We start from the raw sequence: 11,447 nt of genomic DNA on the forward strand, positions 1-11,447 counted from the left end.
AGGATTCCGACATCCGAATTCATTTGTTTCCTCTCAGTATGTAGGCCCTTTTCATTTAAAACTACTGGAGAAAATCTAATTGTCCCCATATAGCTAATATCATTCTATAGTGACAGGATAGCTTTGACTCCAGAAGGGAGACAGGGGGAAAAAGCATAGATTTTAAATTAGCCTAAAAATGTCACAGATTAGTGCTAATGATAAACAAATGTGCCAGTGCTGCTGAACAATTGAAAATAAGAATAAGTCTCAATATAGTTAAGGAGATGTCTGGACTAAATATTAAGAAACACTTTTCAATATAGTACTTACTGCGCACTGCTTTCCGACATCTGGATGTCATATGCTCCAAGAGTTCCTATTTTCTGCCAAGAGTTACTGTTTTCTAATATCAATTCTGCACACGGAAGCTTACATTTTGAATAAAACTTTGTGGGTTTTAAAGGTGCAGTTGGACTCAAACTTTGTTCTTTTTTCTAATACGTAACCTTACTGTCCTGATATTGTCTCGATTTTTTCCTTCTGACGCGATTAAAAATCTTTTAAAAACGTTTTGCGAATTCTCAGTTGCATGAAATTTCACTCGATTTTCTGAAGATCTATTTCAGCAGAGGGGATGACAGCTAGTGCCCAAATTAATACAAAATCTTGGAGCCGTTATTCCCTTCCCTGCCACCTGATAGGGAGTGTTGCTAAATGAGCTTCAGTCCCAATTTTTTTTTTTTTACAATCAGCAGAATTAGATCGACAGATAAAATTACGCATTCTATCAAACAAGGCCCTACAACTAGATCAGCTGTGTGAAATTATGCACCACCAAAAGGAATCCATCATGGTCAATTTTACCAAGACGTTCTCTTTCAAAAGTCTGTGAAGGCTAGGATGGGTTGTTAAAGGAGAAATGAATGCAGCACAGCAGGCAGAGAACAGCTTACATAAAGGTTCCCCACCCTATGGCACCTGAAGGCATTTCCCGGGCGCCCACCAAATGTTTCAGGAAAGTGAGTGGTGCTGTGGTGAAGGCAGAACAACTTTGTGGCTCTCCTCCCCCACCCCTTGTTGCTAGTCTTCTGTGAGTTGTGTGAGTTTCCTTCCTTCTGTGGCTGCCTTCTGTGTGTGCGCTATCTGCCCCCTTTCCCCTCTTAGAAGACTTGTGGGCATGTTTATCCTCCATTGGTGGTGTTTCCTGTGTGTTTGTGTATTATCCCCCATAGGTCATCTTCTTTTGTGTATTTGTCATCCCACTTGGAGCTTCTTCTTAGTGTGTATTTATATTCCCCATCCTCCTTCCATTTGCGCCTGTGCGTGTGGGCTTGGTCTACCTGCTGTGGAAGCCATTTTGTAGTGGTCACCCTGTCTTGAAATTCCAAAGGAGCCTATAGGTTAAAAAAAAATCCCTCCTCCCTGGCTTGGGGGAGAGAGGGAGGGAACACTCAAATAGCCATCCTTGATGTCAGGGTAGTGGTAAAAAATGCTGGCAAGTTGCAGCTGACTTGTGGTGACCTTGTAGGAAAATCTGATGAAACTGGCATTGTCTGGGCCATCCAGGTCAAGGCAATGTGAGGGCAAGGGTGTCATAAGTATAAAATAGTATTCCTGTTTTCATCTGGGGAAATGGTGGAAGGTATGAGTTTTAGATTCAAATGCTTATATAAAGGGTGGAAAAAAAGGAACCTGGAAAGAGTATTAAGGTACTCACCCTATAGGGCTGCTGAAATATTAAAAACATTATCCAGGAAATGAAAGAGCAGATAGTAAAAACAAACTTGTTCATAAAATTGCTCCATCTAGAGCTCTTTGGTCTGCAGGCACCTTTCTCCAGTGTGCACCTGCTTTCATCCGTGCAATAGATTTTGTAAGAAGATGTTGCCTCTGGGGCAGGAAACTAGACGACGTAACTTTTCAGTCTGCTCCAGCTTGATAAGGTTTGTAATAATACACGGATCTCCGAGCGCAGGCAGATGTTGAATAGAGAATCAACTGTTTCAACATGTGTCAAAATATCTTACAAAAAGAATTAAATATACAAAATCAAATGCACAATTCTAATATATTCTGTTTGGGGAAATCAGGATATGGGAGAAGTTGTTCTGTCTTTGCCCTCCACTCAACTAAGAAAAATGACGGGGCTATTAAGAATAATTTATTAGATTATGAGATATATGCTAGGAACTGACTTCTTAACTAGGGTACACTGAAGACCGATCTTTCTTCATGAATGCTGCAGTTAAAATCATACCTGCAAAACACTGAAAAGTGTTTCAGTTTTTTGTTTTTGTTTTTTAATGTAAGATTTGGTCAACAGAACAAATGAAAAAGCTCATGATTCAAACGTTTTGATGATCCACTCTTCTAATAGGTAGGCTGATTGTTAACTTTAATAATAATTAGATGTACATAGTGGAACGTTTTAATTCAAATTACAGAATGCACGGATTGGACAGCATGCATGCATTTTACATTATCTGTTAAAATGTTACGAGAACTACTTTTTTGTTGTCTTGTTTATTTTTAATGTATTTATGTTTACACTTGTAAACTACGCTTGGCCAACACCAACCAGTTAATGATGCCCGGCCTCAAAGAAGCACATTTGACCTCAAACAGGACCAGGTTGTTCTGTTGAGGCCAAGAATACACTGGACTCAGAGAACACCCTCCCCATCCCATCCAGAAATCCTCACTCTTTGGGGGTGCGGCCGTAATGTTACTGTGAATAAACATTTTGTGAATAAATGTGGCCTATGTTATGTTACGATTATGTTGACGATACCGCATTCATGACACAGTTATTGAACTACGTTGCCTTGCATCGCACAATTTATGTTCTCTGTAAACCGCTTTGTGCCGCAAGGAAAGGCGGTATATAAATCTAAATAAATATTTCACCCTCAAGGTGAATCACAGCGGCTCAAGGTGGGTCACAAAAAGTTCAAGATACAATATTAAAATACAAATAAATTAAACGTACAAAATAAATTAGGCATTTTCAAGTTAAAATTATTTAAATTTGAAATCTATGGTTTAAAATCACCTAAAGGCCAATTCCTTGTAGAATTATGATTCCACAGATATACAGCCAAGGCCCCTCATATGCCCTGTTGAAGTCCGGAGCAAAGAAGGGTATGCAGATTTATCCACATTCCCATGCCATGGGCCACCTGAGGGCCTGAATCACTACAGGCCTGGAACTGCACGGGACCAGGTCTGACTTCATCAAAAAGCAGTAATTAGCCCCACGACCAGTTTTAGAATACCCCCTTCTCATTTCCAATCTGGAAAAGGATGCTCAGATGTTAAAATCAGCCACCACCAGAAAACCAGTGGTGGACTGCTTCCGTCAGGCACCTGCTTATTCCTTTCCAATTCCAAGGAACAAGGGCATTTGATGAAAGCGAGGGAATAGCCCTTGTCTCCACTGCATAAAACTCAAGATCAATTTGGTAACCTGCTCCTTTAATACTGTGTGTGCAAAGAAATAATTTAGACTCCCAGTTAATTTGAGTATTGAGCTGAAATTCTACAGCTGCTTTCTGCCAGTCCTGAAACCAGAAATTAATTTCGGTGACCAAGTTGAATGGAGTGCAACTCTGTCAGGCAATTAGTCATCGTCTTTTGCTACTCAGAGCCTATCAATGTGCTAATCCATACATAAACTCCTGCATTCCCCTAGTCACTCACAATCTGAAAGGTCATTTAACTACCTGATTTCTCCATATGCAATCCTACCCAGAATATCTCTGGCTAAAAAGAACATTATTTCATGTTTAGCTTTTGCCTTTTTCCTGTTTATTGCCGGCAGAATTAATGAACCTCATTTACATTTTTTTTTCCTGTTTGAACAAGACTGCTGTTGATTAAGTAGAGCTTAGGGTACGAAAAAAATACTCCTGCTGCTTTCTTCCTTGGTTTGCCAGTTTATTAATGAAAGAAGGAAAGATATTGATGGTCGTGAAACTACAAGTGCAGCAGTTAAAGGGTACGTCCTTCCATACTATTAATTAAGAAAGAGCACTTTTATGTTTACAGATATACTTATCGTCACATGAACCTGTGATTCACAGTGATTATTTTACTATTTTGTATTTCTATTATTTTTCTATGACATTTAGCTGAGTTCATGTGTGTACATGCAGAAAAAACGTTCTACTTGAATAGTCCAGAAATGTAATATATAAAGAGCTACTGCTAAAGCAGTCATCCTAGAAAGACGTCTATGATGGACCTGTCCACTTCTCTTTCTCAGAGGCAAGATTTTCCATCTGTTGTTCTTTCTCTTTACTGACTGAACCCAGTTCTCCTGTCTGTGTTAAACTGTTCTCAGTAAGAGCTGATTTCCAAACTGTCAGTGCTCAACTATTCTCATTTAGGGCTGAAATCAGACTCAACTCAGTCTTGGCAGACATCTGACTGTCTCCTCAGCATGCAGCTCTCAAGTCTTTCTCTCTTCAGCTGACACTAACCAATAAAATGGCTTGGAGCAGGCTGCCACTCAAGACTCTCTGTTTCTGTGAAGAATTAACCCTCCACAGCCCTTCAGCTGTTTGTACAGCACTTCTAAGCTTTTGAAAAGGGCAGTCCATCACAACATTTATAACAGAGCATTTTAAAGTGGAGCCTCTGTGTATGCATATTTTATTTCCTGTGGAGGAAATTTCAAATGCGACTTTATTGTTTTATATCACAGTAAGCTATTTTTTGTTTTTGTTTGTTTGCTTGTTTTAAAGCAAAGGATGTCCTCTGTGCTGACACAGTTGTGTGCATATGTATTTTAACTAAGTTTTTAATTGTAATAATGTGTGGGATCGTGAGTTTTTAAATGGTTCTAAAATGTGATTTTTTTTTAAAGGTATGCTTTAATTTGTTAGACACAATGGTGGCCCTTACGAGAATAGAAAGGCAGAGTATAACTTTTGAAAATAAACAAATAACGTAACATAAAACTTGGAAGGGCCCCAACTTCCTGGGATTTGGGGGGGGGTGGAGTCTAGGGAGGGCAGGGTTAGGTTAGGGGAGGGACATCAATGGGCCATAATGTTATGGGGAACATTCTCTCTCTCTCAGCGTGGGCAGAAACATCATCCCTGTGAGAGCCAGGGCAGCCTGGAAACAGTTTCAGAAAATTACAGTCCTAAAAAAAATGCTCCTTGGCTATACAGCACTGTATATTACTTGTTACAATCAGGGCTGCTATGACCTAGAAATATCAGATGAGAGAATTCTTAACCCATCATTCATAGTCTGTGAACAGAATGCAACCAAATGGAATTTAATGACAGCAGTTTGGAGGCTAATGGAAGAAAATTCATCATGCTACCTACTGCAAGGTAGGGTGATGGCCACTGGTTTAGATGTCATAAAAACAAAAGATGAAACGCATTTAAACATGGAATGAAAACTGAAGTCTGTATAACCCAACCAGAGTTCCATATTGTTTAAAATGGATCTGGCATTCTACTATCAGATCACCACTACACAGTTATAATACAGAGAAAGTGCTCTTATTTGGTGGTTTGAGTTACATTTTGTTTTCATTTTGAGTTATTTTAAAACGATGGGGGTTTTATAATCTGTTTTCCTTCCTCCCAACATACATCTCTTCTCACAAGTCCATTTAAGAAAAACATAATGGAAAGGTGTCCCTCTGGTCAAAAAGCATTAAAGTATTAAAATAAAGGTTCCATATTCAGAGAAATTATTAATATCCGGGAAAAATATAGGGAAATGAGCAGCTGATGCAGTTATGTGTTGTTTGCCGACTTCCTGATTGCAGACATCAAGACACAAAATCTGACTTTTACTGACTTAAGATCAGTATTCTCTACTCTGACTACCAATGCCCTACCTCCCCCCCCCCCCCAAATCATCTACTATTAATCTTTTTAACTGGTGATGCCTCCAAGGACTGAACCTGAACTGCCACAGCCCATCCCCTCTTCTCCAGCTTTTATTCCTTGCTCCTCCTCCATAAGCTGTTCTGACTGAGCAGTGATATCAGGGCTGTCTCAACCTCACCCACCTCACAGGGTGTCTGTTGTGGGAAGAGGAAAGGGAAGGCGATTGTAAGCCACTTTGAGACTCCTTCAGGAAGAGAAAAGCAGCATATAAAAACCAATTCTTCTTGTTCTTCAGTAATATCAGGGTTTTCTCAGCCTCACCTACCTCACAGTGTGTCTGTTGTGGGGTGAGGGAAGGGAAGGCAACTGTAAGCCCCTTTGAGACTCCTTCAAGTAAGAAAAGTGGCATACAAGAACCAACTCTTCATCTTCTTCTTCTTCTTCTTCTCATAGACAACTTGCTACATGTTGCCAAATAAAGTTTTGGTTTTGGGGAGTTTTTGATGTGAAGTCACAGCTGAGCCCACATGAAAACGCTAGAGGGTGTCACCCCAAGGGTCAGACATGACTCAGTGCTTGCACAGGGGATACCTTTACCTTTAACCCTACAGGGCAACAGATGTTCAGAGGTGGTTTGCCATTCCCTGCCTCAGTATTTCTTGGTGGTCCCCCATCCAAATACTTACCAGGGACAACCCTGCTTAGCTTCCAAGATCTGATGAGACTGGAGTAGTCTGGATCAGGGTGCACTTTGAAGAAGACACTTTTTACATCATTATATTCTCCAAAATGTTAACCCTCAATGGCTGATTCTGCATGGCAGCAGCCATACCCAGTCGCTGTGCCAGGAAACATATTAGCAGCAGATAGATTCCACCATGTGTGAGGGGGACAGGGTCAGGGGAGTGTTATTTTGCAGGAAGGTGGGATTGTGTGGAATCCTATCCTACCTTCCTGCAAAATAAAAAAAATGTACTGGTCCACCCCACAGCGTGCTGAACATCAGCAAAGCCGATCGGGTCATTTTTAGTCCCCTCTCGGTCACTGTAGAATGGGGAGGAGCTGGCTCTTCCCTGTCCACATGGCCCTGCTGCGGGACAGACCACATTGGCCCCCTCAGCAAGTTAAGGGAATGCAGATTCTCCTGGTGCAACTGAGGACCCAATCCATGGCAGGCCCATGGGAGGAGACAAGCCTGGAGGCTGCATCATGTGTAGGTGGGGATTAGCCCCATTTCCATATGAGCGCCGTTCAGCATTTTCTGCCCGTGGAAATCAGCCAATGACACTTCTGCAAGTTCCCCTTCAGAAATCCACCAGCATTTCCCTTCAGTTCTCCCGCATAAAAATGTGAAGAATTGCAAACCACTTTATGTAGCAAACAATAAAAATCGGTCCAGGGTCATGTGGTTTCTGTGATGATTCATAAGGTCTGTGTGATTATCTGTCTTTTGGATCTCAAAAGATGTGAGATTGTCATTTGTTGTTTTGAGTTCCGCCACTGACCTGAACAATATTAAGGGGAAAGGAGCAGAGAAAGTGCTTTAATAGTACCTCTGCGATTGTCAGGCTTCCCATTTTAACGTGACTTCATACAAAAGGCAAAGCTTACAAGTGCCACTTCAAAGACTTAGAAGCTTTCATATGTCCCCCTCAACAGAATTGGAAGGACTCTTATCTCTCCTATGACCCTATTTCTCCTCTAGCCTTAACACTGGCAACGACTGAAGGGTCAGAACCATTAGACTGGTGCCAAGTGATTGCGCTATTCATATTGTATTACAGTAACACTGTCATTCGGTGCAAGTCAGCCCCCGTGTTACACAATCCAAAATCAAACTAATCTTACCCAAGGTTCAAGCACTGAGACGTACATTTGCAATTCACTGTGCAGAAGTCAGCCAAAAGTGAAGGAAAGAAGAAAGAACAAGAGGATCTCCAGGATCATAAGGTAGGACAGAGTCTTTGTCTTCTTTCGTTTCTAGAAGTTTTAATCACCTCCTGGATAGTAATATTATATAGTATTATTCCTGATTTGTTTACTTCATTTATACCCTGCCTTTGTCCCCAGGGGGGATCCAAGGTGGATGAAATCATTCTTCTCGCCTCCATTTTATCCTCACAACAACCATGTAGGGTAAGTTAGGCTAAGAGTGTGTAATTGGCTTAAGGTCACCAATTGTGCTACCACTACAGAGTGAATTTTCAAAGCGGGGTCTTGCAGTTCTTAGTATGATGGCCTAACCAACACTTCACACCAGCTCTCATGAGAAGATGTAGCGTTATTTCCAATTAACATTTGTACTGCAGCATCCTTAGTGGACCATGGTTTAAGAATTTGGAGGTGACCACAGCAATAAACGCTAGCCCTCCCAGTCTTCATGCAGATCCCCACCATCACCCTGGCTCAGTCTTTGATGAGCAGCCCACTTTGTAACTGAAAATGTGCCCCTCCAGAAGAAGGAATGGTGTTAAGCCACCCAGGTACTTTGTGATGACTCTCTATTCTGTTTTATTTTTAGGCAGTGTAATGGGTCTATTGATTCCGTAGCTTAAAATAGTGTCTCCAAAGGACAAGCGAGGTGAACACTACACACCATGTCCTTTGGGATGCAGGAAGTTTGCTGTTCTGCGTAATGACTAGCGTTTAGCAATGGTGACGGTATGTCAGATCCACAAGAAACCACATATTCGCCCAGAGCAGTCCAATCTCATACACATTTAACCAGAAGGAAACGCAGTGAGCTGACTCTTTGGTGCATGTACAGTCAAGAACTAGCATCTTCTACCTAGGTTCATAGAGCCTCTTGTAGTGCAGACTGGTAAAGCAGCCGACATGCTGTCTGAAGCTCTGCCCATGAGGCTGGGAGTTTGATCCCAGCAGCCGGCTCAAGGTTGACTCAGCCTTCCATCCTTCCGAGGTCGGTAAAATGAGTGCCCAGCTTGCTGGGGGGTAAACGGTAATGACCGGGGAAGGCACTGGCAAACCACCCTGTATTGAGTCTGCCATGAAAAGACTAGAGGGTGTCACCCCAAAGGTCAGGCAAGACCTGGTGCTTGCACGGGGGATACCTTTACCTGCATTCATGAAAAGCAATGCCTTGAAATTATGTCAGGTTTAGTAACAGTTCCTAAAGAGTTCCTACTGGAACAACAGATCAGTACCACACTTCGTCTTAAGCAGCTTTGAACTAGAGTTGGGCACTTTGGTGCCTGAAGTGCCCAACGCTACTTTGAATCATCTAAGCAGGATGTCAGGAGAATATCTATAGCTGGAGAAAGAGAGAAAGACTGAGGGAGAAAGCAGTCTTTTGGGGGCTGTGGTAAAAATTGGAATTCACCATTGGTCATGATTCTCATACAAGGCCCTGTCATGTCATTGGACGCCAGAATGTAAAAGCTGAAAAGAACAACTAGTAAGGATTGCTGAGAGTGTGTCATTTGCAATGGACACAGCATACTTGCAAGACATGGCTTCAAAGAATTCCTAAACTTGGAATCTAAGAGGTTCAGGGAGGATTCTACTTGCATGCTACTATAAGATAAGGCTAAAGGGGTGTTTTACACGGAATTCAAGAATATGATGTGGGAAGCATCACAGCAGTAGGCCAAATCAGATCTACAGCAACTGCCTGATATAAAAAAGATTATAGCTCACTCACTGGTCTGAGCAACAAGGTGTTCCTTCCCAGATGCGCAGATAAGCCGCGGGGCATTGCCGGTGAGAAGGTGTGTGTGGAGCAGGTGGCTCCATGGTGGGGGGACGGAGGGCCACGCGGCACCCCACAGCCTGGAAGGAAGCAAGTTGGCCAAGTGGAGCCCTCAGCGGCAAGGAGGTGTGTGGCAGCAAGGCTTGGTGAGTGGCGCCACGCGGGTGGGGGAGGTGGGCACTGTAGAGGCAGTCCCAATCCGAAGGGACTGGCCCGCCGCCAGATTGGCCCGCCGCCTGTGGCTGCCTGTGGATTCCGAGAGCCGGACAGGCCCGGACAGCAGAGCATAGACCCAAACAGTGCCACCCAGATGGCTCTTTCAACTTTATTTAAGAGCCAGCGGTAAAGATAGTATCATTTTTCTCCAGGGGCTACTATACTGTGACTTGGAGAATAAATGCTCTCTACAGCCCACAGGAGATCAAGATGCAAAGAGTAGATTTACTCTGGTCAACAAGCATATCATTTCTCCCTGAAACCCCCTTAGTTCAGATGGTGCCCTTGAATATGTCCTCAGGAGGCCTATGTTCAATACCCACAGAAGTAGAAAAAGCAATAGCCCAAAATCTGCATTTGATGCACTTGGAAGAGAATAGGGCTCTCATTTTGCGCACTCTTTCTCAACTGTTCATCTCACTAGATGCCAAGTTTTCCATGGGAATCACAAATAAAAAGAGTAAGGAAATGGCCTTCACAAGATCATCTGTCTACCACCACACAGTGTAGAATACAAAATCAGCACTCCAGCTTGGCGTTCAGCACACAGAAAGGTTCACAATGAAAAATGCATGCCAAAAGCAAGCTCAGTCGCTCAGTGAAGCCATACACAATATAGTCTATTCATCTGTGTAAAAACCTCTCCGAACAGCAAGAAAGCTTGCAAATAATACACTATATTTTAATTCTATAGTAATAAAACAACCACCTAGATTTTATGCACCGCTACGAGTAAACTTATTTTCTCACAAAATTCTGTTCTGCAGTTTTCTGATAGAGTCTGTGTAATATACATTGCAACAAACTCCTCCAGTGAAGATCCTCATGCTATTAAAAAATAAGATTATATGTGGATGATAAGTAGTTAAGATTAACCAGAAATCAACAAAGAAAGGACTTCTGATATAATGTGTATGCACTGAGGTTTTAGAAGTACATCTTCCCATGTAATATTCCTAGGCACTCTTCTTGGAGGGATCAAAACTGCTGCTGATCAGGAAAAAGGTAAGTGCCCACCTCTTCAAAGTTCTCGTTTTCATTTCAAAATATTGGAGTGGAATGTTTCGCTGCTATCTCCCCCCCCCCAAAAAAAATTGATATTATAACTGTGTATGTGAGAGAGAAATCAGGTCAACAATGCATTTAAATATCGTATGGTACAGTCCAATCTTATCAGATGTTAGGGGCTAAGTGGGGTTGGTACTACCAAGGATGACTCTGCAGAGGAAATCAATGAAAAAAACAACTCCGCTTCTCATTTGCCACTAACCTCTTGCTGGAGTTGTCATTGGTCCGTTGTGACTTGATGGAACATCTGTACCATAAATAAAGGTGGAGAAGGATGGTGAGAGGAGTTGGGACTCATTGCTTACCTGACTGGGCCCCTGGAGAGTCACTCGCCCTAGAGCATCAATTAGTCAGGAAATGGCCCACCGCTAACTGCCTCCACCTCCCTGATTGGTCCTCAGGGTGGGCACTAACCCCCCTCAGGGGACCAACCAAGTACGGGACACACCATCCCCGACTGCCTCCCCCTCTGCCTTCCAGCTGCACAAAGAGACTGCTGGGGGGGGGGTAGGAGGCTAGAGCCGCCTGCCTGAGTTTCCCCCTGCCTCAACCAGCCTCACCACAGCCTGGCGAAGCTGCCAATAGAGTGGGGGTGGTGGAGGCTAGAGTCCGTATTT

The 11,447-nt window shown here is 42.7% G+C and overlaps 2 protein-coding genes across 3 annotated transcripts in view; one reads left to right on the forward strand and one right to left on the reverse strand.

Annotated features, from left to right (window-relative positions):
• WWOX (WW domain containing oxidoreductase) overlaps window positions 1-11,447 on the reverse strand; it is a 538,960-nt gene that overhangs the window by 308,257 nt on the left and 219,256 nt on the right. The gene's annotated exons all lie outside the window — the stretch shown is intronic.
• LOC143823983 (uncharacterized) overlaps window positions 1-11,447 on the forward strand; it is a 37,290-nt gene that overhangs the window by 23,881 nt on the left and 1,962 nt on the right. Inside the window, exons 3-7 of the mRNA XM_077310764.1 lie at window positions 5,186-5,327; window positions 7,622-7,787; window positions 7,908-7,973; window positions 9,529-9,692; window positions 10,723-10,767. Of these exons, the coding sequence (XP_077166879.1) occupies window positions 5,186-5,327; window positions 7,622-7,787; window positions 7,908-7,973; window positions 9,529-9,692; window positions 10,723-10,767 (583 nt within the window). The remainder of the gene's footprint in view (window positions 1-5,185; window positions 5,328-7,621; window positions 7,788-7,907; window positions 7,974-9,528; window positions 9,693-10,722; window positions 10,768-11,447) is intronic.

The sequence above is a fragment of the Paroedura picta genome, chromosome 14 (genome assembly GCF_049243985.1).
Source record: "Paroedura picta isolate Pp20150507F chromosome 14, Ppicta_v3.0, whole genome shotgun sequence".
Taxonomy (NCBI): Eukaryota; Metazoa; Chordata; class Lepidosauria; order Squamata; family Gekkonidae; genus Paroedura; species Paroedura picta.